General features: G+C 39.5%; 1 protein-coding gene across 2 annotated transcripts in view; it reads right to left on the reverse strand.

Moving 5' to 3' along the window:
- Positions 1–27720, reverse strand: part of LOC109981953 (SH3 and PX domain-containing protein 2A) — a 55462-nt gene that overhangs the window by 16055 nt on the left and 11687 nt on the right. For both annotated transcript variants that reach the window (XM_020630960.3, XM_020630961.3), the window contains exons 3-7: positions 26147–26222; positions 23859–23935; positions 22891–22982; positions 14986–15017; positions 5202–5330 (exon numbers count right to left, since the gene is read on the reverse strand). In XM_020630960.3, the coding sequence (XP_020486616.1) occupies positions 5202–5330; positions 14986–15017; positions 22891–22982; positions 23859–23935; positions 26147–26222 (406 nt within the window). The remainder of the gene's footprint in view (positions 1–5201; positions 5331–14985; positions 15018–22890; positions 22983–23858; positions 23936–26146; positions 26223–27720) is intronic.

The following is a 27720-nucleotide window of genomic DNA, read 5'->3' on the forward strand; positions in this document are numbered from 1 at the left end:
TCTGAACGAAGCCAATTCACATTTTGTGTGCTCTCTAGGCTCCCCTGATTTCAAGACACAGCAGTCCTTGAGGGTCTCTAAGCCCACCCCTTCAACTTCTGGTTGAAATCAATGGTCAATTCTTAAGAGTGAGATAGAGGGGCACCTATTTAGCTCAACAGACTGATTTCCATACACTATTTTAAGCACTATTTCCCTGCACTGCTCTGAGGCACAAGTCATAGGGCCAGCCACAAAACCTTCCATCCGAGTTTCCATATCTTAAAACACAGAATAAGGTTATTTTCTTGAGACAGTCATTTGTACTTCCTCTGGTAAGCTGAGAGAATGCAGAGGATGGGGATTACTATGAGAGGATAATGTGTCTTCCATCTGCTGTTGCACCACTTCATCTTAAAAAAGATATTTAACACTTGGAAGCTTTTCTGTATCATGTCTTTTGTGGTTCTTTGACAAGAATTATAGGGTTTTTCCTCTTTTACACAAGGAAACATGTTCTTGCTGAAACAGCACTTACCAAATTGGGAAACTGAAAAATTGAGCTCTTGCAGTGCTAGAAGCTCAACATTGACCTTGTCTAAAATCCTCCTGCATATCAGTACAACTCTTGGCCAGTAGACACAGTGCTTGGAGGAACCACTAATACTAAGTATCAAGGCAAAACATCTTTTGGAGTTATTTTCTAGGAAAAGAGGAAAGTCAGCTGTCATGATAATGAATTGTAACCTATAAAGAGGGAATTTGAAATCTGTGAGTGTGTCACAGAGTTATTGAGACATTTCAATAAAAGCCAAAAATGTCAACTTGCTAATGGCCCTACTGCACAGGTAAATGCAGAATACACTGATGTCATCAGGATAACTCATCATGTTTTGTTTATTAATGTCTGTGCCAAATTCCATTACGATCCATGAAATAGTTATTGAGACAGTTAAAGTAATGAAAGCTTGGAACAAAGTGGCTAAACATAAAGATGCATGCTGCTAACTAGGCTAAAATGTTTTTAAAAGAACTGAAAATAATCTGATTTCCAATTTAAAATTAGATGTTCTGATTGCTTTTTCATTCTTCAACTTCGACTTCAGTGTTCGCCAATACTGAATACCAATGCCAAACCAGTATGTTAAAAAGACACTGACACAATTGGTATATACGTTGATTGCTGCTAACTTTGACTAATCTTAACCCCTTTGCTAGCATTGGACTGTGTTTGTTGTTTATCATATAATAATAATCTACTAGAAACTACTAGAGTTTTTGTTGGGGCCAATAAATGATGGTATCGGATTGGTGCTCTGACTGGCTCACTCACCAATACCTAATATCTCAGTTTACGCTGTATAGTAGACCAGTACAGATACTGGTGTTGGTACTGATTCTGGTTTTGTTAACAGAAAATCTCTATGAATGACTAAACTTGAGAAGTTAACTGGATCTGTAATTTGTTTCCATTGTACAAATAAAATGATATAGACCACTTTAAGTTCAACAAGTTAAGTCTGTGCTCTTAAAATACAGTTTCTGGATAACTTAGATATCAGTTTCCCTTAATGTTAAGATCTAGCTGAGCTTAGCCCCTAAGAAAGAAAGAAAGAAAGGGAAGACATCATTTTATCTGTACAATTTTTCCATGTGAAGGTAAAGAATCCCATCCATCATGCCACGCCGGGGGGCCAGACTTGCTTAATCTGCCAGGATTCAACTCCAGCAGTCTCAACGGGCTTTAAGACAGGCAGTCAAACTTTACCTGCAGGAAACCCCTATCACTTTCTAGCATCTCTAGGCTACACTTAATATTTGTGAAACTTGAAAATATTTTTTGCTTTCAAGGGGAAAACAGGAAATTCTGAACAGATAAGATGCTGTCTCAGTAAGTGACCCTTTTGGCTCTTCCTGAAATTTCCCCCTACTCCACCCTTCATAAGGAAGCTGTTGTAGCAATAGAGATTCAATACATTCTGCACATGGGTGGTGCCAGGCGGTCTCAGGGGAGCCGGCGGGACTGACAGATGTGAGCCGGTTCTCCTTAACACAGGCATTCCTGTATTTCATTTGGTAAACTGTAATTCAAAGAGGCTGGACTTGGAATGGGGACAACTTAAACCCTCACTTGTCCACTGAGAGAGATTTTCAACACAAGACTGGGCACAACACGCCTAATGCTGCCCTTGAGGTGTAGGCAGCTACAGTGAGTACAATATTTCCAGAAGTGACTGCAAATTATTTTTCCCCTTCCGACATACTGCTGCATTAAAGGGCAAAGTTTAAACCACTGCATACAGAGCATTTGCACTGAAAGGCTGCTAGCTTAGCTTTGGTTAACGTCTGTCCAATATAGTGTAAACTGAGGAGGCATCCTGGAGGATCCATTAAGCCATTATAATGAACCAACCTCTCTGAACCACTCACTTTGGCAGGAAATGTCTTTTTCCATTTTCTCCCCGAGTTTCTCTCCCTGCACTACTCTCTCTCTCTCCTCCTGAGCCGGCATCTCCCCCTGGCAAAATCTAATAAAAAAGGCAAATAAAATAACTGCAGAGGGAGTGAGGACAACACTAATAATTAGAAGACACATTTTCATTTTTTTTCAATACTTAGTTGTAACTTCTTTAGATGTTTTATTGCACTCAATAAACAGCAACGCCTTCTTTCACTGAATGCTGCAACACAGCATCAAGGAGTCATTGATGGATTGGTTGTTGATTTACCACATCATACGCTTTCTTTAAAGCCAACAAACCAGAAACAGATATAAACTACTGTACAAACGGACACAAAGGCCACGGCACAGACTGTAACGTCAAGCTAGTGCAATGGAAAATACTCCTGTGGCTGGAGACAGCAGGCTGGAAAAGTGAAGAAAGCCGAGCTCGCTTATAGGTCTGACCTAGATTCACTGCCCTGTCAAAGGCATATATTATCTAATCCAAGGTAAGGAAAAGCTGAAGACTGCACTGGAAAGCAGTCACAGTCTTTGGTACAGTAGGTTTAACAGCGGGACTTTAGTTTTATGAGTACGCTTCATGGCAAATAAAATGCAGAGCTGTAGTTTCCATTTCTAGATCCGTCGCTCTCTCAAACAGCTTTGTCTGAAAAAAGTCAGAAACACAATGCTGATACAAAATGAGATGTCAAAATGATAGATATCTTCTACTGAGTGCATCCAAAGGATCTGCAGAGTACCTCATGCACCTTTAAATGTGTTGGGCTTTAAATGAAAATGTATCACTATAGCTGGAGGCTCAATAAAAATCCATACAACCCCTTTTATCCTAACAAATGTAAGAGACACCTTTTAGTACCTCTAACTCAGCACACTCACTACTTAGCAGCATAATACACAGATCAAACTGTCAGACACCATTAAAAGGTTTGCACTTATCCTGCAAGTGAATAAAAGCTAAATCAAATGAGCTCTGAAATCTTCTCAGCACACACCTGGTCTTGTTAGCATTGGCAAAGGCATATGGAGTGATGTCACTCTGCCAAATGGAGCAGATTTACCCCGACTTCCATTGCAGGACGAGTTAAGTTTTCAGTTCAATGCAAGCTGTGCTGCTGGAAACAGTCTCCAAAGCATGTTTTCTGTGTGTGTGTGTGTGTGTGTGTGTGTGTGTGTGTGTGTGTGTGTTTGGGAGGGGGGGATTTATTTAGTTCAGATCTCTGTGAAATTGTCCGTCAGTGTATAATAAAACTGTCAAATCGACTTAAAATGTGTTTCAAGAGGCCTGGAGTCTCCTTCGTTGCCTTTGAAGATCATGACAAATCGAACCAAAGCAGAGAAGACTGAGTGCAACTGAGAGAGGCAACAAAATATAGGCTGCATCAGAAAAAAAAAGAAGAAACAAAGCAATACTTTTTTTTTATGGAAATGTAGCTACAGCAATAAGACAGAAGCCTGGAAATCATAAACCTGAAATGAGACTATTAAAGTGCATGCGTTTTGCATTCTGCATGGATCATCAATGCACAGACTTTGCACTACGGTCAGCTGAAATACAAAGTAGAGAGGCGGTCTCTACTTAAAAGCATAGAACCGTGCATTTCAAGTTCATAGAGGAAAGCTCTCATATACGGCTCCCACGATAAAAGGACTTCAAGGTGTTGGAATATCCGCCTCACAACGGCTCCCCGTCGAGCTGAAATCCTACAGGAGCAGGCAGTGAAAACAAATACACGAACCCAAAGGCAGGACACGTGACACTTCAAAGCCAAACTGCTCCACGGACCCTCTTCCTCGAGGCCCAGTGTGGCATGGCGTTTCACTCACACCCATCATGAAACCCAAGTCCAACTGCCTTTCTGGTCAACAGCTTCCTCCTCCATCTTTCTTTTTCCCTTATCCTCCCTCTGTAGAACACATGAGTCCCATTACTGTTTCACTGTCTCAGCATGCCATTAAAGCTCAACATCAGACTCCTGTTACTGAGCCTTTACCTCTTTGGTCACTTCTTGCGCTTTGCATGACAGATTCCCTTTGATAAAAGTTTTTCAGGCAGGTGCTTTGTGTCAGTGGTAGATACAATTTTAGTTTGTTTACCCAAAACCCATGATATAATACTTCTGGTATTCTAAAACTATAGTTCAAGTATGTTTTCTGGTGTCCTATCTAGCCAGTTTTTTGTTTTTGTGCATGTCAAAACAGCCTTTTAAACAGATAATTCATGTACAGTGGTTGAAAATGTGTGTCCTCTTCCAACCACAGTAGAAGCAAATTCAGCACATTCCTAGATTTGCAGTCATTTGTGCTTCATGTTCTAATACTGCTGACTTATTAAATGCTAAATTTAATGAAATTTACTCTAGAACACATTCATGGCCCTCTCTGCTAAGTCTTCCCAGAGGTTAAACAGCTGACTAAGGACTCTCTGCAGCTGGCATTTGTAAATCCGGCATGTCTTGCGAGCTTTCTATTAAAGTGAGGTGGAATAATTAATACGAGTCTGGAAGACATTCCTCTTGCTAGAGGCAACATTCTGGCCCGTAGCCTAAACCAACAGTGGGAAAAACAGGGCTGACTGCAGGCCAAAGTGAGCCTCCAGATGGGGCTAAGTAACAGCTAGCAGGATGGGGACAAAGGAGGGGAGAAGGGTGAGTTTGGGGAAAGGGCAGCATGTTCAAGGAGCTACATGTTTGTGTTTAACATGCAGACAGTGCTTTGTGTTTAACGTCTTATTTTTGTATTTGTTTTGATTACTCACCACTCTCGCTCTTTTCAATGACGTCGACCACCTCGCCCGCTTGAAGGCTGATTTCTGCAGGCTCTTGTTTCTCGTAGCTGGCCACCACCACATACTGTTCCAGGAGCATGGGATCCGAAGCATCCAAACCTGGAGTTGATGGGAAAAAACATGCTGTCAGCCAGCTGCCAGCCATAGGTCCACGAGAACGACTGCCGGGCACTCGTTGTGCCATAGGCCACTTTGTCTGAAGAGCTCAGCCAATCACAATATTCACAGGGCTCAGTGCATCTTCCTGAGAGTCTAGCCATAGAGCTGCATCCCCCTCCAGCCCAACAACAGGGGCAATGGAGATCCTGGAAATCTTAGAGAATATTCTCCCTCCAAGAAGTGAAGGATCAGGCAGCCAAGTGTAGAAAATCCATTCTGTTTTACTGATGGGGCCTCGTTCTTTTTGTCCAACAAAACTTGGACTGGGTCAGCAGATGCAGGCAGGCACATGAACTTAGCAGAAAGAGGAGAAGCAATGAGAAAAAAGAAGGAGCTGTTGTAGTGACAGAAAAGTGAGCTAAAGCCAGCTGAGGACAGGACAGTAGAGAGGAAGAAAGAAATGGTTTCCCTTGGAAAATAAACCATCTGCTAAAAAGCCTCCTTCTCTTCAGTTGGGGCTGGAGCTAGAGGAAGAGGAAGAGTAGGGGGGTTGTGTACGCCAATCATAAGAGTCGGCACCAGAGGCCTTAAATAGAACCAGATGAAGGGGCTGGAGCTGTGTTCAGAGGGATGGCCCTCTGTCTCTATGAAATACTAGAGCTCTGGCTGCAGCGTGCAGCTCAGCCAATGGAAGTCTTTCTTTCTGAACTTCACTGAATTAACCATATAAACACCGGCAGTGACTTAGTTTGTTCACGTTTGTGCCTGCTTTCATTACTTGGTCAAGCCTACTGCTTACTACTTTACCTGTCTTTGGTTCACTCTAGCTAACTACAGAAATTATTTCTTAAAACACAAAAGGTATTCTTTCTACACAGTTAGAGCATTTATAAACTTAAACATTTACTGTACTTAGTAAGGCGACATGAATTCAGCCCGGCTGAACCCCTAATTGTGAAAAAACCTTAGAAATAGCCAAGCTGAACATTCTGAAGCAAATCTAACAAACATCAGCTGGAATCCAGACGCAACTCCAGCTGACATTCAGTACACACATTAACATGAGCTCCTGCTGACCGATGAGTTCACAGCTCCTTACAGTGGGAAGCTACTGTCTGCACGCTTCAGATTATATCTGTTTATCTTACAACAAACACACAATGTACTTATATGGTGTGTTTGAATAACAGCAAGAGATCTGCAAATGTTGTAGAGATCAGAATCGGCTCTGCTTTTACAGCCACTAGATACTGTAGAGAAAGACAAAACCAAAGAAATCCAACACACACAAAGTTGGAAAAAGGAACCCAGTTTTATCCACAGGATGGAAAATAAGAAAATTTAGCCAAAGAGATGGAAGTTTTAAGGCTTAGATAAGAATTGACTGAGACAACTTGGATTACACTGTCATTTCTCCAAAGAGCTGACCTGGCGACAGTCCTTCCGAGAAAGATTAGCATTTCTCTGTAGGGATAAAACCTTTTACATTCAACTCAGAACCAACATTGAAATTTAAAGAAGCTCATAACTTATGAAGATGAACTCAGCATCATTAGCATCTCAAATGCTCAAACTTCCAAAGATTCTGACACCAGATTATTGTGGTCGGGCTGTGGTCTGCGAAGCTCCACGTTATTTGTGCAAGACGTTTAGTCAGACCACAATGTTGGGTGCAGAAAGACTGGAAAGAACGTATTATTTAAATTCTTGGTATTGCCTTCTTGTTCTTCAAAGCATAATATGACAGCGATTGCCTTAGTAAGAGCAGTGATATTTGTTTTGACACTATTCTTAGAAACATGTGGTTGTGTGGTTTGTTTTAAGTCATAGATAAATTAACAATGATCACTTCACAATATTGGATGAACAAGGGAAAGAGATGAGTCATGCCATGCTTTGGCAACTACTGATTTATTGATGAGGGATGAAAGCGAAAACATAGTGTGTCATTTATGTAGTGCATTTGTTGAGTATATTGTTTAATTCAGTCATTTCTCTTTCATTTAACATACATATCTTTTATTAAGTATGTATGTGAAGTTTACTTATTCCCGATATCTCTCAGAAATCATAAATTGTTGAAGTTGCCCCCACAGCCCACAGTTTGTCAGAAGGCTGTGTGTCCGACATGGTGCTCTACAGGATGGGGTCCCTCAGGGAGCCATTTTGGCTCCCCACCTCTTCTGCCCCTTATTGTCGACTTCTCCGACCACGCAACAAACTGTCACCCGCTGAAAGTTCTCTGACTTTGCCATTGTCAGCCTCATCACTGATGGGGAAGAGAGTGACTACAGAGCACTGAACCTAATCTTTGTGGATTGGTGCCAGCAGAACTTATTCCAGATCAATACTGGGAAAACTGAAGAACCAGTGGTAGACCTCGCGGGCCCAAACCTAATCCTCCCACAATGATGAACATCCAGGGAATGAACATTAAGATTGTCGACTCCCATAAGTAACTGGGTGTTCACCTGAACAATGAACTGGACTGGACAAATAACATCAACTGACGTCAACTTAACATGAAAGGCCAGAGCAGACTCCATCTGCTTTCTGCATAGTACAGTAACAGCACTGGGAGCTCCTTCAGCAACAAGCTGCTTCACCCACGGAGAGATACCAAAGCCCTTCCTTCCTGCTGCAGTCAGATTTTTAAACCAAGCCTGCTCCCAGTGGGACAGTTAAGAACACATCCAAACTCCAAATAACTCACTGCTATCATGTGCAACATGTAAAACACTTTCAATTATTGCAATAATACTGCAATGCCCAATAACATGCCAAACTTTTTGTTCACTATGTGCAACTCTATATTGAAACTGTTTATCTGTGCACCACGTATTCCTGCTTTGCTGTGTTGTTTTTTTGCTGCTGATAACACTAAAAATATGTATGTATGATTTAAATTGGCTACGTTTACTTTTTCTGTAATAGTAATCTTGCTAACAAAGTTGGCATGTCGGGCTAATTTTCAAAAACAGTTTATAGTAATTCTGAGACTCATTTGATCTTTTAAATATATAATGTGGAGTAAAAAATAAAAATTATTTTTAAACTATATCTTGCAGTTTTAAAAAAAAAAAACATCAACACCAAATAGTTATTACGTCAATATGTTTCTATGGCAAGAGCTCAAGGCTGAATTAAAACCCACAATATTTGCTCTCCCATTAAATGTTTGCTGTTGTGCTGTTCTGGAATGGTCCAGGCAGAACCTATGGAGGTAGTTTAACCCAATTACATGTGTTTTTTCCTGTATAAGACAGGAAAACTCCAAAATTAAAAGACGGAAAACCTTCAAAATTCTAATTCAAGAAGCTCAAAATGACGCGACAACCTAAAAATTTGTTTTTCAAAAGAAACAAAAATGCATTTATTTTTATTATGTATTAAAAGAAAAGTCATGTTTGCATTACAGCATGGCTGTGTCGCATAATGTCTACTCTAGTAGACGCTGATGTTACTTCTTCATAATAATTATTATAAAAAATTATATAATATAATTTTCTTCCTAAAAAACAGAAGAAAAAAAAACTTGCTACATTATTTCATATATTCATGCATGGAAGGATAATTGATAGCAACATTGCAAACAAATTTGTCAACAAAATAATTGGAAGGAAGATGGACATAAAAGTAATAACTTCATAAAACCAAAATCTATGTCAAGTGTTGTAAATGGAGGTTTCCCATTGAACTGCTGCTGTGAGTGAACAGTAAATTCTGGACCTGTGGTGAGTGAGTAAAGACTTTGTCAGCAAAGTTAATAGTCCTTGCAAAACAAAAGCAAATATTTCTGCCTCATTCAGGAAATGAAATGTTTTGCAACAGCAGGAAGACAGAGTCTGAACATGGAGAACATGTGTGAGATTAAATGACGTGAAACACCCTCGGACACGATAGGACTTATTTCTAATGAAGTATGTGCAAAGAGAGCTAAGTACAAAATGCGCTATATGACTTATTATGTACAAATCAAGGTTTCAAGAAAAAACATGGTGAGTTACATTATCCAGTCACTACTTGAAAATAGCTAGCAAGTTTAGGTTCTGGCCCGGGATTCTTCTGCCATAACCATGAGGATAAGCTGAGAGTTAGTGAGGATAGCTAAACTAAGTTGACAATATATACAATAGGATTTAACCAAAATCAACTAAAGTTCATATCCAAACACAAAGACAGAAAAAAGTACAAAAGTAGTGGCTAAATTGTTGAAATAGTAAGCTAAGCTAAACGTAATGGCAAAACGGTTGAAGTAGTGGAACCCCCTTAAACTCATTGTTAAATGGCAATCATTTGCCAAAAGTTAATGCCATACGATGAAAAAAAAAGGTCAACAGCTAAATGTCAGAAATGGCAAAATGCATGGCTTCATGGTTAAATTGTAAGCACAAAGAAATTAAAGGTCTAATGGTTGAATAGTTAGCTCCAGGTAATGGCTAGACTGTTGAATACTTCACTGTTACAATGACACAAACTTTTTACAATAGTAACCATGTATATATAAAACATTTACAATAAATAGATTTTCCATATTCATATGAAACTATATAATGTTGTTGGTCAATGAATGGATACTTGAGTTCATAACGATAATAGCTAAACAGACTGCGTGTCAGTTTCCATAAGTGTGTGTATTTTAGTGTATATAGGTACAATGTAAATCTGAAGTATTTACACTTTTTTATAAAAGTATTTTCTTGTTGTCTTTTCTCAGAATGCCTTATCAACCACTTTCTGTGTTTATATCTCTTTCACTCAGATTTATACATGTGCTTCCTGCTCCCACCCTTGTATTCCCAAATGTCAAAACTATATCCAAGACACACCCCCAACCCCACTCACCCATCCGCTCCATCCAAAAATGACGACAGTTAGGAACTCTGCATAATTCATTACCAAGAAGAGGAAGACATAGAGTTCATGTCTACCAATTTAAACCACAGAATCTTTCTTCATGGTGGGTTTTTCATGATCAAGCATTTTGTTGATAGCGTATTTGGCACCGAGCGTTGTGTCCTGCAGACTAGTGCCACATTTTGAACCCTGGGGTATCTTAATGGGAGCAGAAATGGATTAAGGGGAGTAAAATTTGGCAGAGTGCGACGCCTTTGTTTGGCTCATCAGCAGCAGATGTTCAGTTGGATTAGAAAAGGACACAGGACTGCTGTTCAATGTAGTACAGATGTACTCATGTCATTGAATCAGTATGTGGCCCTTAGGGAGGAGGGGCAGACCACAAACAAATAGAGAAACTTCTCTCAAAATCCTCTTAAGACAGGCTTCACAAGGGTGTTAAAACTTCGATGTCTCCATTATTCTGCAAATTCTGTCTGTATTTGAAGTCAAGACTGTAATGGAAGTGTTTTAAAAGTTACAAGAAACACTCAATTAAATCTATGTTCGCGTGACCAGTCTTCTTCTCTCTTGCCTTTAATGCTACAAAAAACTGTTGACCAGGAAAATACAGTAACTGTTGCAGAACTGTGTAACATTTACCTTGAGTGCTAATGAATGTGTCTTTGTGCACATGCACATTTAACAAGGAGCCTCTTGCAAAAACATTGCTGTATTGTAAATCCACAGGGCACCTTTAAGTTCAGTAGTTACTGTTTAAGTGCATGTAGCTGATTGAGAGGTTTCCAAAAGCTCTGAATTCAGACCAGTAATTAAGCTTGAGGGACTTCAAAACCAATCCTCCACTTCACAAGAATTTCCAGTAACTCTGACTGCTTTAACACCCAACAACTAGTATGCATAGGTTACAAAATATATAATATACTCCATTTAAAAGCAGCCTGTTTAATGTCACTAATAAATAAACATTTCTGATCTCATATGTTACATAACATGTTTCTGGCTCTAAAATGGTGATTTGAGCATAAACGCTTCAGTTTTTCCCCCAAGGTGAAAAAAGTTTGCGTGACAAATGGTCACTTATCAGAAACAGGGCGGCTGATACTACATCTGCTCTGTGCTGGAGGAAGGGGCAGAGCTTTCATCCCGCAGGACTTTAGTGGTACCATTGAAGAAAAAAAATAAAAAACTAATATTACAGATGACATAATCGAACATGACATGGCAGAAACAGCAATATCCATGAAAATTTAACAACGTCTATTGGTGTAATCGATCGTTTGATTCAGGTTTAACTCACTAAATGAATCTCTAAGCTGCTGTGAGGATCATTATGAAAGGGTCGGGGGGGGGGGGGTAGTGGGGCTGTTCATTGAGAAAGAAGCTGCTGGAACAGTGTCCGCTTGTTTTAGTGATTAGGAAGCTCATTTGCGCTAATGATTTCCTATAACAGTTTAAAATCTTATCCATCTGCAAATACAAACAAACACAGAGCTCTTGAGCTGACCCACCCACCATCTAACTCATGAACAGATTAACCCTTTTGCTCCTGTATACCCACAACTGACACGGAAACACCCACATAGACACGACCTCATGCACACATATGCACACACCCTGCAGGCCCCCCCGAGACCCGCAGCTCAAATAAAGACAGCAAGTCTGCACACATAAACACACTCCCTCAGTACGTGTGCAACACTGAAATGGTTTCCACTTGCCACGTAAACCTCCTCTCCTCTCCAGCTGCTTTTCACATGCACTAGCACACAGTTTCTTTCTCTCCTCTACTAAACTTTTATCTGTCTTATGCTCGTCACACTTCCTTCTCAAATACAGATTATCACTAATGCTTAGAAGATGATCTAAATCGTATGAACATCCCTATACGTGAGCGTCATTTTATCCTGAAAAGTCCTTAAGATTGTTTTTCTTTTATCTTTAAAACGGTTTCACTCGTCTTTCTCTCCTGAGAGTTGATAAAGAATGATGTATTTCATCATCCTGGAAGAATCCCATCACAAATATGTTTCTTGGAGGATTTTTTCCAAGTTAGCTGACAGTGATTTATGCCGAGTCTGGAAACAGGAGTCAGTCCTGACAAATCTATTGCATGTCTGTGTAGCGCTATGATGAACAAATCACTAATAGTAAACTGCTTTGACCTAAAACTGTAGGGACCTTGAAGCGAGAAGTCACAGTAGGAGGATTAGAAAAGAGACATGGACCAAAATGCCACTGGAATCGTGTAAAGGATGAAATCCTTAAAGGGATAGTTCAGGATTATGAAGTGAGGCTGTATACTTAAAAATAGAAAGTGCAATAAATAATGTAGTTGACAGTCAGCGTGCATCCTGTTTTGGGAAGGCGACACGTTCTTAAGCCTTTAAAAAAATATTCAGTGTACATTATGATCTATATTGTCACCAGATATAACAGATAAAATAATGGATAATTATGCGCTAGGGCTGGGAAATTAATCGAAAACCGCCTAGCGTTTTCGTTGCGCGCCAAACGTACAGAGGCAATAGTCCTCATTGCAGCGGCTGTGGGTTTGAATCCGACATCAGCCCTTTGCTGAATGTCATCCCCCATTATTTTCTGTCTTTCTTCAGCTGTCCTTTCCAATTAAGGCAAAAAGACCTAAAAAAACGACTTTCTATTCGTAATTTTGAGATGTCAATGTCATCATGGCCTCCTAAGAACTCAGGTGTCTTGACATTACGAAAAGCTGATGTTTTTGTTGTTTGGTTAACGTTAATGTTAACTTCAGTTAAACAAAGAACAATTAACTGACTACAGCTATGGTAGTTAACAGCTTTGTTAACAGATAACCGGTTACCCGAGTTCAACTGATCAACTGTGCCCACCTCTGACTGTCACAGCTTCACAATGACAGAAACGATTCTTTCCTTTGGGACTATGCTCATAACCGCACAGTAACCCTTCAAGAATTACCACTTTTTCCTCCACTGGCCTCCCTCACCTTTTATCTGTCCTACAAAGAAGAAGAGAAATAAAAAAATACTATAAGAACTATATTCACAAACTTAAGTTAATGTCATTAAAGATGAGACCTTCAGTGGCAGATCCTCTGATTTCTCCTGCCTGCCAGGTAAACAGAGATCCTTGTCGAACCTCTGACCACATGCAGTTTTGTGGTGCAGGGCTACATTCTCCTTCGGGCAGGGGCTCAGTACACCCTTACTGCAGACCTGCACCATGTAATTATGGAACCCATAAGCTGCAGCTACAGCACAAATTCACCACAGAGCCCAAACACTTTATCTGCTGTCCAGCACTGAAGGAGAAAGATCAATCTTTCAGTGTGTTCACCACTAATGCCCAGCAAAGGGGGCCATGGGGAAGGTTCAGAAATCGAGCACAGGAGGAATGTACAGATTGTGCTCCGTGTAGATCATCGTTAGCACCAGTCGTAAAACGTGTGATTATTGTTTTTATTGGTGGACTTGATATTAAAAGTCTAAATGTATGAACATCTTAAATAGTTGATACTATATTTCATATCAAACCATTCGGGTTGAAATAGTTCAAAATGGCAAACAGGCAGCAGACATATCACACATTTTCCAGGCAGTGGATATGAATATAGCTGGAAACATATCTAATATCTTACACAGACTGAATTTAAGCTACTCGAAACACACGCTCAGCTAAAAAAAAAAAAGAAAAGAAAGAGACACTTTTCCATTTCGCTATGTATCTGGAATTCCCTGTTACGTAAACTCTCAATACCATGGAACGCATAATGAAATTAGTTTGGGGTCTTATTCCTTTGGTGGTAACTCGGGCACAGCTCTTCCTCAGAGTGGATTCCTCGGAGTAAATTAACTTATGGGTCATTTATCGCCCATTTGTGTCACACATAACGGTGGCAGATTGCAGGGAGGATGGCCAAAGCAGCTGATTGCAGCACTGAGGTGTCATTTAGTAATGCATGCGGGTATTCTGAGATTGCACGCACACACAAATACACAACACTTGCACAGCTGTTCACTGAACTCCTCTCATACTTTTTTCCTGCTGCCTCCTACGCCTGTATCCCCCATGCTCAGCTGAGTCACTCAGTCTTCCTGTCTTCTTTGCACTCTCTCACATACATGAATATAAATTCGGCAGCTAACCCTGGCAGAGGAAATACAGCACATAGAGGTTCAAACAGGTGGTCTGGTTTGACCTAGCACTGTTTGGTGAACTATTTTAAAATTACAGTGATAGCTCAGGCCGTGTTGGAAGAACATGTTCTCTTTAAAAAATACAACACCAATTAAGCATTGCACATTGTACAAACAAAGGGAAATTAAAACTGGTGGAAATCAATGCAGCAGAATCAGATAGAACAAACTAACATTTATATACTCTCACTATTTCTCAGAGCTCGTAGGGATCCTGTCAAATTGTTTTTGTTAAACCTATCGACCAAAAGCAGGATTTTTCAATTTACTTTGTTGTCTGGCAAAGAAAAGGAAGAAAAAAATCCATTCAAATCAGAGGCTGAAGCTTAATTTCCTTGATAAAGTTTGCTTGGAAAATCACAGAAAACAACAATCAGTTATCAAAAAAGTTGCTTTGAAATCACTTGAGAGAACATATCAAATGTCACATGGCGTCGCCACAAAAAACTTCAAACCAACTTTTTTTTTTTTTTTTTAAATGATGAATCAGACATCAAAGTTTTGGTGACATGCCACCAAAGTCATCAAAACTTTTCACAAATCAAAGCTTTCTCACATCAAACAGATTTCAGTTTTTGAGGTAAAAGACTTGCGATTCTTACCTGATTTACGTCTGCCGGAGCCGCCGCAGTCTCTGGAAAAGAAGCAACACCAAAGAAGCATGGTGAGTATGGTGAGTGTGTGTGCAAGAGAGGAGGTCAGAGTTTTAATACCATTTGATCAATCCAGACACTTGTTACAGCTGAATCTCTGCCCCTTGGCACACAAAGTACAAGCCAAACCCCTGATGAGAATGCACCCCGAACTTGACCCACTATACCAGAGAGAGGGAGGAGGGGAGGGGGAGAGACAGAGTGGGATACAACATACGGGTGAGGAAGAGTGCCAAGGACGGAAATAAAACAAATCATCACATCTTTAAAAGTGTGTGAGTATCTGTTTAAATGGTAGATATACATTCGATCCCCACAGCTGCCTCTGTTTTACAGAAAAGCATTTATTTACTTTACAACGGCATCATTTCCCCTTGGTAGATCCCATTCATGCTTGGATGTGAAAGCGTGCCTGTTCCAAATGCTGGGCTGTAACAGAACACTTAAAGGATGGGCATTTCTGTCACTGATGTCGCTCATTAGGGTCACAGAGCTGCAATGTCCGATTGTCTGTGTGTACATTAACTGTACAGTTTGTCAGTGAGCTCCTTGTTTTGGTTCGGGACTGATTATTTGCATATAAATGGATCAATTACTGTTGTTGGATCTATTCATACCAAGAAGAAACCTCCTGTGTTGAAACATGAAGACAATACGGAAGTGTAAAAAACAAATGCTGTTCAAAAGATGCAAAAGATCTGTTGGTCTAATTTACATCCCCTATTAAAATATCAAATTTGAAAGCAGAAATAAACATGTTTACAGCCTGATCTGAATAGCTTGTCTTTATCAGGAAAACCTTCCAGTGTTTGGTTTTCTTCATATCTCGTAACTCAGACATTTTGATTTGTTGTGCATCTGTGATCTGTGTAACAAATGTGCATCAAATTATATGAAGTCATTTACTCTATTCACATCCCTGCTGTTGTCCTCTGATGTCATGATCCGGTGGGAAGATCATCAACAATTATTGCTATATTGTTGGAATTAGATTTTTCCACTTTCCAAATCACATCATCCAAATCAGGGTTCCACAGACCATAATTTGAAGTTAAATAATTTGTGACATGACAACATATAACCTCCTCTTATCAAATTGATTAAATGCTAATGCTAATGCATTCAATCAAGTCTGTAAAAGGAGGTTATGTGTTGTGGACCCTGATGCAAATTTGTTGCACAGATACACATTTTAAAACAGAAACATTTCTGAATCTGTATGCATGTTGATGTATGTGTTGTAGCGTGTATCTCATTTCAGGAATTGTTGGCTGACTGCATTTCTTCATTGAGTTAACTGAGCTGTAGACAGAGAGAGAGCGAGAGAGAGAGAGAGAGAGAATGAGCATGCTGAGGAGAGGTTGAGGTTTGATACAGATGTGAACAGACACCTGGCTCTCCAGAGAGGCCAGCAGCAGGACTGGAGCCACAGCCAGTTATGGATTTAAGTACATGTTTGGAAAAAACCTTGTCCAACATTTCCCAGGTTATAGCCTGTGCATCGCCTCAACTCGTTTCGCTAATTAAAAAAGTATACATTCAACTATTGAGTAATTTGAAATACATTATTTTCAACCACAGGCAAAAAGACATTTAATAAAGACAGTCAAAATGTATAATGATAATGACTCTATAACATGAAGATTAGTCAGTGTCTGGCAGACTTCATAACTCAGTTCAAACTGCAACCAATCTTGCTTAATCAAAACAATTTTAACAATAACTGTATTCCTTTGTTACTTAGCATAAAGTCACTTTTGGCGCAGGACTTCTCCGTTTCCAGATGCTCAAACAAAAACGAGCTAAGAGACATTTCAAGTCACAGATGTCCTAACTTACAGCTCTGTTCAGCTTAATTAAAAACACAGATGATGTACTCACTAAATGTTGAAATACAACAATAAATCCAAGTGTGAATATGCTATTAAAATGGATTGTGACACAGTACAAACAATGTTTATATTGGATCTTCAACATCTCACTGTGGGAAAACAATTTCAAACCCTGATGTGAATTTCATAACTTTCTATACCATATGCAGGGCAGAAAACACAATTTTACACATTTACTGGCAGCCAACTTAAACAGGGTTGCAGTTTATTAAAGTACAGTCTAAGCAGATGGCACACAGGGTGTCACGGGAGACTACTTGAAGTACACAACTTAAAGAGAGAAAACCAAATATGTCGAGATCTAGGTTTGAGAAATCACAACCATTTGCAGATCATATACGGCGTGAAGAGTTCACAGATTTTCAGGATATAAAACAGAGCAGGGGGAGTTTTTTTTGTAGGTAATGTAGCATAAACGTACTGATAAATCACAGAATGTTCACAATAATAGTTTCAAAATGATGTCCACACACAGCCAACAGGCAGAAAGATTAAACATGAAGATTCCTCTTCAGTATTTCGTGAGAATTCTGAGTTTATTTTTTCAGAGTCAGGGTGGGGGTATGAAAAGTGAGCAAAGCACTGCAGAGAGTTTGGGGAGAAATGATGGGGATAAAATAGATGCTTGACCTGCCCTGCTAGCTTGTGACCCTGAGCACAGAGCTGGGATAATATTCTTCCCAGGAGGAGCATGAGCACACAGTGCTCTGGCTGTGTCCTCCCATCAGCACTACAATCTCATAGAGGCGAAGAGAACAACAGCAAAAGCACGTCCAGACACTGTTAAAAAGCTTTCACCTGTGTTTCAGTGGGTTAACTCTAAGTGGATGGTGAAAATTGGGAGTTAATTTTTTTTTTTTTTACAAATCCTTAACAGGTTTGGTTCCAGTTTGCAGTGAGATGCTTAATATGGACGCATGGACTGCATGGGCTGAACACGTCATTTCATCTCCAAGCCCATGAGGATAACCATCTGTTTGCACAAAGCTGCAGCTCGCTCTTTGTAGGTGGGCCTATTAGAGATGGAATGTGTGAGACATTTAGTCCTTCGCTCACATTTTTCAGCCACACCGAAAGGGCCGGAGCGTCTGCATGTATACACTGCCCAGACACTCCCGCCTGACCCGAGATTAACCCCTGCAGGAGTAACCTTCCAGATCAAGGGGTCAAAGGCTCGATGTCCAAGAACAGGAAATCATTATAATAAAGCAGAAGGCTGCATCTGCAACAAAGGACAAGGCGCAGTCGTAGGTTGTGTTTTATATTCTTACAAATTTTGTATTCAAATCCTCACAAAAGCACGTTCAACTCCAGCATGCAGGCCCCACATCTCCAGAAAAGTTTAGTCATGATTGCACAATGATGTCAGGGTGAAAGACTGTTAAGTTTGATCACAAAAAAAACCCCAAAAAAACTTATAACTTCCCTTGTGGCAAAAAAACAATGATGTGAAATTAAATTTGAAGCTGTAAAGAAAAGGCTCTAAAACAACTTTATTGTCTCCCATATAAAATAATACCTCTTATTATGTAGTCGTGTTAAAAATGATGTTTTCACACATTCCAGATGTGGATAATTACCTACCACTTTTGTGATGAAAATTAGGTTCCAAAGCTGAATTGTTCAAGTTTTATGATTAAGATTAAGACTATATCCCCGAGAAATAAAGATGTGGACGTTTAACAAAGACTCAAAGACATGTGAGTATGTTTGTTTGAATGCATTTGAAAGGAGTTCAAAGCAGATGTGCCATCATGTGTGACCATGGGGAGATATGATCTTTGCAGTATGCAGCAGTATGATTATTTGACCCATACTATGATAAATATCTACAGGTCACATTTTGGTTCCACAGCTTCGAATACCTCATTGACTTTCTTTTAAGTTTAACCAAATGAAAAGATTTACTGATTTTACGCACATATTGGATGATTAAATGTCTTATCTTGTTATTCTCATTATAAGACTTTGTTCTTATTATTTTGGAGCTGCACATCTGGATATCTGTTAGCATGTGACTTTTAAAGATGTAAACAAACATAAGGTAGCAGAGTGTTCACCCCTATAAACTTTACTAGAGTCATGCATTACAAAAAGTCATGAAAATACAACAATGTTTTTTAGATTTTGTTTTAAAAGATTTTGAATACTTAAGTGTTTCTAAAAGCAAGTACTCCTGTAATTTCTTTCTAACTTAAGTAATAATTTGAGCAACTTCCTCTTGTATTGGAGTCATATTTGACCTGGAGTATCTATACTTTGACTCAAGTAATGCAGTTGTGTGCTTTGTCCACCTCTGCCTGTCAGGGAGCACTATGGACTCAAAGAGCCTTGTGCATGAAGCACTTGGACTAACAGAGCTGCTTTCATGTGGCCTTGACGTTATCTACAGACAGAACTGTCAAAAAATCCCTAATTAGAAAGAAATACCTGATGATATGAAATATATTTAAACCAAAGAAGATGTACAGTAAAATGAATATCCTGTTCAGCAGACCATTATAAGCATCATCATGGTTTAGAGAGTTATTTATGACAAAAAGTATTCTACTTTTATCATGACTCATTTGTGAGACAGAGAAATGTTGTGCATCTAACTTTGTTCTCAATCCTTCTTTCTGTATTTCTTTCACAGTACACTACTGCTCCAATGGCATGTAATTGATAGCTTTATTAGTATTTATCATTTATTTCACGGCTCCAAACAAAAGCACTGACCTTGTATCATTGATTTTCTGAGCTCAAACACCAGAGGCTCTGCTGCTTTGTGAAATTCTCATTTACATTTAAAAAAAAAAAGCAAATGAAGCATGTGTTATGCTAATGATAATATTTCACAAATGTGCACCTTCTCATAAGCATGTGACACTTATTAACATAAAAATTAGTAATTTATGACACTTCTGTGTTGTTAAATGGGTTTAATGGAATCCGATGCACACAATCATTTTTTCTGAACATGAACATTCAGAGCTTAAAGATTGTTAGACTTGAAGAGGAACATGAAGCAACAAGTGAACTTTCAGACTAACACAGTGCAACTTGGAGCTGAAATACAAACTAAGAGATCCAAAAAGCCAAAAATATATATTTAAAAAAATGAGCTGGAATAGTTTGAGCTGCCATTTCTTTCAAAATGTCCTTTCAGGTGGACATGACGGATAGTGGAATGTGTTTACTGAAATTATTCATAATTGAGACTTTGACCTTGACTGAGTTTTCTGGCCTGAAAGCTGCAGATGCACTCCACGCACGCACGCACGCACGCACGCACGCACGCACGCACGCACGCACGCACTACACACTGTTCCCTGAGAGTAAGGAATGATCAAATGCAGAGGACACATTTCCCCACAGGGATTAATACAGTCTACCTTTTTATTACAACTTTAAAAAACAGTATGTTGCCGTGCAGAGTCACATTGCAGTATAGGGCAGTAAAATCATACTTTTCAATAAAACAGCAACAACATTGGCCCACACTGACGTTGTCTAGAAAAACACCTTCAAGCTAACTGAAGTCAAATTCACCTCACCTTGTTACAAACAACACGAACGACCAGTTCTTAATCTGCATAACTCTTAAACTAATGCTGCAGTGTTGATTGATGACTAAAACATTGGTATTTTAATTTCACACCTAGCCAGTGGCATTCATTATCATAATGGACGTCTAAACTCTTTCATTAAATATTCTCTGTGTGTACGCATTCATAAACAGTCATTTGAGGCGCCGATAAGGACCTCAAGATATGAGACGATGAGAAATATCTTTCTTTTTCATGCCGATGTAATACAATGTCTACTTTTTTCTTAATTTCTCTCAAAGTTCTCTAGAAGTTGCTGCTTAATCTTGTGAAATATTCATCAGCTTTGAAGCCTCTGAGCCTTGGAACAAACTTAAAAGGAGGATGCCATTATTCAAATTGAAGAAAGACACACTTTGGATCTGTAGCCAAGAAGCTTTTAAAACACTTCAGACTTCATATATTTAAGCTTTTCGTTTTTCAGGTCGCAAAGGAATATTTAGTTCCCTCTTTTTTTTTAATCAAATTGTATTTTTTCAGCTAATTTCAGTGTTTATCTTTCTATCTACCAAAGTTTATCTTTTTATCAAAGCTTGACCAAAAAAAAAAGGCAAGAAGAAGAAGAAGGATGACATGTTCCTTTGAACGAACAACTAATGTGCAATCTCTCCTTTCTGTGCAGCAGTACAAACACACAACCTCTATCTCATATCGCTGTACAGTGTTGTTATCTTTCAGCCTATATCATGGCTCCCTCTTGTGAGAGAGCAACGTCACATCCAGCTGCTTTTTTTAATCTAGGCAGTGACACCTGTTGTCCATGAGATGGCAGTAGCACACGAGGGCTTGACAAACATCTCCACCTTGCTGCTGATGTTTATAGAGATTACTGGCAGACAAATGGCTTTATTTGACTTTTCATAGAGGACAAAATGTCACAGGTGTGACTGGCCTCATAATTATCATCATTATAGGGACATGTTTGATTGATTGGTGAAATTTAAACAGCTTTTTTACAGTTACATACCGCAACTCATGTCAAACCTAAAAGTCAAAAATCATGCCCATTTTTCAAAAATATTATTAATTCATCATCATGGTTTATCTTATTCTCAAATTATTTACACAGAAGGTCAATAAATGGCCTTTCCATATCTTACAAAAGCATGTATTTCTATCAGGGTATGGCTTATTTCCTTAATCAGCCTTCATATATCAATTACCTGTTTTTGTGTTTTGTTTTTTCATTCGTATTGTGAAAGCATCTGAATTCCTCCTCGTCAGAATAAAAAGCCGTGCGTCATGCTCTTTTTCAGTTATAGAACTCCAGGCTGGCAGTTCTGTCAGCCACAGAGTCAAACATAGTGGACAGCAGCAGAGCAGATCGTAAGGACCACAAACTGGATAAAAATCGGTTTAGCCAACTTCACTGAGCGACATCATCACCAGAGCAGTGAGAGTCATAGCAACACACCCTTTAGTGGTCACGATGAAGAACAATGGACAGGTCACAAAAGGTCTAGTTTCCCGGTGAATAGAAGCATCACCGGGAATATATTCACAGGTCTTCTATAGAAAGGAGTGATATCATTGTCCATGGTGGTATTTCATCCTGTGCCAATTTAATAAACATCATAGCAACACAAGACTATGTGTTCTGTGATGTTTCAAGCTAGGGAGAAGAAAAATATGAAACCCTAAGAGTCACTCTGAGTCAGTCCAGATTCTAGTAAAAGGACCTGAGCACCTGGGTGGCTTTAAGACCTTAAAGATCTCAATTTAAGCTGCAGTCTTCCGTTTCTGAGACCGGAGGAGAAACTCACTTTGAAGTGGGATTAGCATGTATGGGTCAGAGGTGGAGAGACCATTTTGTAGTTGAATCCGCCACTCTTTTACTCTTGAATGGGTTTGGTACAGTAGAAAAAGTTTAAATGCATATACAGTATTATACTGTGACATACTGAACATTAACCAAAAGGAAAAAATTTGTATTCAGACAATAACGAATTGAGCAGTGAGTCAGTAATTACTCCCACTGACTTTGAACTGAGTATGACAAATCACCAGCCTCTGAGCTTCATCTGCCCAGAGACTTGAACTCAGCCGCACAGTCATGACACAACTGATCCTTTCTCATTTGTTTTGGGGATCAGGTGTCACCTCCCAGAAATCATTATTAATAAAACGTGGTGCCTCTCAACCCGCATCCATCAATCATCTCTGAGACGCAGCAAAGCCTCTGGATCAAGACAGGTCAATGCGGGTGAAAGGCGTCTGTCCCAGCTGTAGAACCACACAAACAGTATACTGCGGCAGTGTTTGTCTACAGCATACCAGAGGGGATTGTTTTGTATCTAACCGCTCATTAAACAGGAATGATGCTAATGCAAAATGATGGGTTGGATTTGTAATGCAATGCGGTGATAGTTACTCACTCTGCGGGAGGGTTGAGGTCCTCTAACTTGGTCTCAAAGAACTGCAGGACTTCATCACTTTGGGTAATATGTGAGGGAAGCTTCATCAGAGCCTGTGGGAGACAGAAGGGAGGGATGAATATGTTTTTTATGTTGTGTTAGAATGCAAAAAAAAAAAAACACATTTAAAAAGGTTTCACACAGTTTGGTTTGTATGTCAATGAGTAACCAGGTTGTAACTCTTAGTCATTGCACAGTCAGCAGGATGAGGAGACCAGGCGGAGGGTGTGGAGGGTGTGGAAGGGAAGGAAGCCTGTGAGTCCAGAGTGAGGGTTTAGACAAAGAGAATCACTAAAAGGTGATACAGCGTGACCACTCAGGCCTGTCTCAGCTGTACAGACATTGGAAACGAGAGGCTTCAGCCACTTAAATCAGAAAAGACATCTTCATAAGAGGGATATTGGAAATTAAGTCTGCTATCATTATCTTTAAGCTTCTTTCCTTTGCAGAAAGTCTCCTCTTGTTCCTCCAAATGAAAAACTGCTGCCACACTTGGCAACGCACCTGCCCTACATTCCCGTCACTGACCTAATGAATGGAACAGGGTCAGGTAGCCAGCTGCACTCACTGCTGCTCTTAAAAGTCGGCTGATTCATTTGTATTCTTTAAATTCAGCAACCCGTTTCCCTTGCTTCCTTCAAAGGCTGCCTATTTACATTGGTGACAGGAAATGACGAGGGCAGATAGAGCAGTTGCTTTCCTGTTGAGGCTGGTTGGGGGAGATAAATGTCCAGGCCTGGCTCAGAAATATTGTGCATGTCATGGATAAACTAGCCCTCAAACCCACAAATGAACCAAAAGTAAGTCGTTGACATATACAGTTGATGACAAAGAAGAGCATGTAAACACTACACAAGCTGCTACAATGGTTTTAAGAAAGGTATACAGTAGCTCTAAGGATATTATGAGACATGCAGCCTTTGTCTTACTTTGCAATAATTATCCAGGTGCTTCAGCCTTCTGACAGCTACATCTCTTATGTGACTTCGGCGAAACAAGACTTTACCTGGGGGAAAAAAAAAATAGTTAGATTAATTTATCTCCAACAATTTAAAAAAACGTTTAAAACTTGAGTTTATAAAATGTAGCTGGTTACATTCAGGTTATATTAATTGTTTTACCAAATATAGAAAATGTCTCGTTCCACATTGTTAATGAGTAGTTCACTCAGGTTGATCAAATTACAAGATTGAAGATTTGAAGTTGGTCTAAAAAAAGTCAAATTGTGGGGGCTAGTTGTTCCAAGTGGTGGGGTCCCATGCCTTTATGCTGAGGCTTTAGTCCACAAAGCAAGCGGCCCGGGTTCGACCTCACCCCTGGCCCCCTGCCAATGTCATTCCCACTCTGTCCTCCCAATTTCTTACTTCATCCATTCTCCTTTCTCTAGATCGAAGGCAGAAAAAGCCCCAAAATAGATAGAAATAGCTGTTTTATTTATGGATACCAATTCAACAAATTCACAAAATGAACAATTTTCTTCTGACTCAACAAATAAAAAGAGACGGGATAGTAAAAATCTAATGGAATATCAGCTAGCTCCTTTGTCGAGGTAAAACAGCGTTTTTGATAACCCATAAGCTAAGCTACTTTCAGATAACTGTCTCACACAAAATACTGGGGAAGGTAAAACTTTCTAGCTATGGTTATTTTGGCTATCTAACAGTAAATTAAGCTAACCTAAATGCTAGCTAGAATTTGGTTGAGTGCTAACGTAATGTAGCTTATGTAGCTAAGTCTCCCGTTAGCTACCACAGCTAAGTTATCAAATAAGTTGTTGTAGAATGAAACATGGCTGGATGACCCTCAGGAAATTCACAATCCACTTTTATTTATTTGTGTTAATTGTATTATTTTATTAACCTGTTTGCCCACTTCCCCTTGTTTTAAGTTTCCATGTTGACCTTTTATTTCTCCCTTTATATCTATGTGCATGTTTATGTACAGTGTGTGTGTGTGTGTGTGTGTGTGTGTGTGTGTGTGTGTGTGTAAAGACATTTGTTGTGATTAAATATTGAAAAATAAATACATGCAAATCAGTATTTAATACAGATTTTTGGGACCTTTATTGTGTACACTACAGAGGATTTATCTTCATTAAATAATTATATTAATTTTCAAATACATCAATCATGCCCAGCAAGCCCAGCTTCTAAAAACAGAAGTACTCCAAGGCTTCTTTAAATGCATAAATTAATAAGAGCAGCTTAAAGAGTTACTTTTCCTTCATTTTAAACCGCACATCATAACTCTGAGGAGATTGACTTCTTAATAGTGTCAAACTGCATAAAGCTCATTGAACAGTGAAATGCTGTTAGCTGTGTGTCAGGCAGGCAATACTCCCACTCTACGTTGGGCTTACAGACAGATCAAAAACAGCTATGGCCATACTCAAGCACTTCAACTTGTCTCACAAAGGATCTCTTTACTGCTCCCCTCTGCTCCTGCCCACAACCAGTTTATCAGATTAGATAAATCCCTCTCTGCAGGCCTCCTACAGCCAGCCGAAGCAGACCACAAATTGATTTGGCCTGGGCGGAGTATGGCGGTTAATGAAACAATGCTTTGTGGTAAGCCATGCTATGGAGTTAAAGGAGTACTAACAAACATTAGTTGTGCATGAAAATGTCAACGTCTTTCTTTTGCAAGCAGTTACAGAGATTTTTACTACACTGCTCTCAAGAGTATCTCTCTTAATTATTCCATATGTTGTTACATCTAGATAAAAATGAGTTTCATTGGGGTTTCATGTAATAGTCCATCATTTTGGAGTTGGGATATGAAATGTATTCAATTTTACTTACAACTATAGTATGAAAAACTTTGTGTGCTTTGCTTTTAAACTATAACGAAGGTCAGATGCAACCAATCGCTGTTCAGATCTCTTCTGCTGCTCTTGTGAATAATCAAATGAAAAAAAGCCAAAACAAATCTGTCAGAAATCCTGTTTGTAAGACTTATTGTTATCCGTTTCTGCTACTGCTAAATCTACTGACTCTAAGTAACTTATCATGTGACGATAACAAACAACAACAGTGTGTTGCTAGCAGAGATGTAAATGTTGTTTTTTGGGGTTTTTTTCACACAAGAATTGTAAGGGTACCCTTTACCAAAACTATCTAGTTAAGTGAAGTTAATGGGGTTTAAATACTAATGCAGAGAAGTTTAAATCTAATTTGGGTTGACATGGATATCAGTTATACTGCACTGTGTTTGTTACCTGGCAAAAAAGGAATAATTCTCTTTTTGGGGTCCTTCTGTCCTCCCTCAATCGGAAATTTGTCGAGGATTCGCATCTGCCAAAGTGAAAAAAAGAGTCATTAAATCATCAAAAACATGCCTTCTTTATTGCCACTGAAAAGATAAAACCATTTGATGGCTAAACCACATGAAGTGTCTTATATCTACCACAAGTTCATCAGTCAAAGTTGAAAGTGGAGGAATTTGAGATAAGAATAAAAGTGTGGGGAGGGGGGGGAAAAGGTTACACGCTCTCCTGGAACAGTCGACCTCCTTGTTACGGTACATGAGTTCAACACGGGGGTGTAATTACATTCATCTGAAAAGCGACTGTGTCATGCCACTATAAACAGTTTCCCTTTGATCCGTGGGGCAGCAGAAAAGGTGACGTCACCCACACAAGAATCTAAAAAGCAAGTTCCACTTAAGGAGCTGAAAAAGGCCATTAAAGCAGAAAATGAACACTTTGATGTCAACACTCGATATATCTAACTATTAAAGGGATCTATCTATGGAGAGATAAACTGACACTGAGCAGCCTGTGTTCAATTTATGACGACGGCAAAGAACTATATCTCAATGACAGTGGCAGTTTGTAACAGTTTTAGCACATGTCTATCCAGATACACTTATATGTGTGACTGCCACTTTATATGGACAAAGAACATGTGCTGCTTAATGCATCATGTATGAGCATGTTTGGTTGAGTGCTAAAGAAAAGCTGCAATGCAATTGTTTTCAGTCTCACAGCGAGTGTTTCTAGTTTCCGTTTTTGAATAAATCAAAACATTGATCACGCACAAGAGCATCCTACAGTAAATGCCCGCGCTCCAAATCCAGATGCAGCCCCGCCTTTTCTCATTTGGCCCTTGCCTCATTCCAGATGTTCTCTATTAAACAGCAAAGACCATGAGCGTCAAACTACAGCACACTCGATCGGGAGTGGGAGACCGGGAGACTAGTCTTGGTCAAAGCCGAGCCAAAATCAGCCAGGTGGACAAACAGAAGTGAGACTGAAGGGGAGCGTTGGGTCCACTCTGTCTGGGCCTGCGGGAGTTGTTTGTAAGACTTCTCCACTAAGAGGTGGTTTGGTTTCCTCCTCTTGTGGTTTTCTCTTTTCTGCACTCATCAGTTTCTTTGCCTTAGCTGTCTTTATTTCAGAGGAGAGGGGACAAGCCCTGCCCTGAGAGAAATTTAGCAAACGAGAAATTGTTTCTTTTGAAAGGAACAGCCTTCATTATTGTGGTGGTTGAAAAAAGGCTGAGAATAAAAACGAACTAGGGTTAACCGCACCTGCACTGAAACATGCAAAACACAAGTTTTATACTTAAAGGGAAAAACATCAAATGTGCCTATAAACTGGGTTTCCAGGTTTTCTTCAGAACACAGTCTCTAGAAATTCTCACTTTTGCAGAGCGCAATGGCAACTGCATTGCTTTTTCTGACACAGTAAGCTGCAGACCCATCATGTTATCATCCTCACAGCTGGATGCTGGCGAATTCCCCCTCTTACATGGGAGTGTTCACTCAGCACCTCAATAAAACCGCCTCAGT

The sequence above is a fragment of the Labrus bergylta genome, chromosome 10, assembly GCF_963930695.1.
Source record: "Labrus bergylta chromosome 10, fLabBer1.1, whole genome shotgun sequence".
Taxonomy (NCBI): Eukaryota; Metazoa; Chordata; class Actinopteri; order Labriformes; family Labridae; genus Labrus; species Labrus bergylta.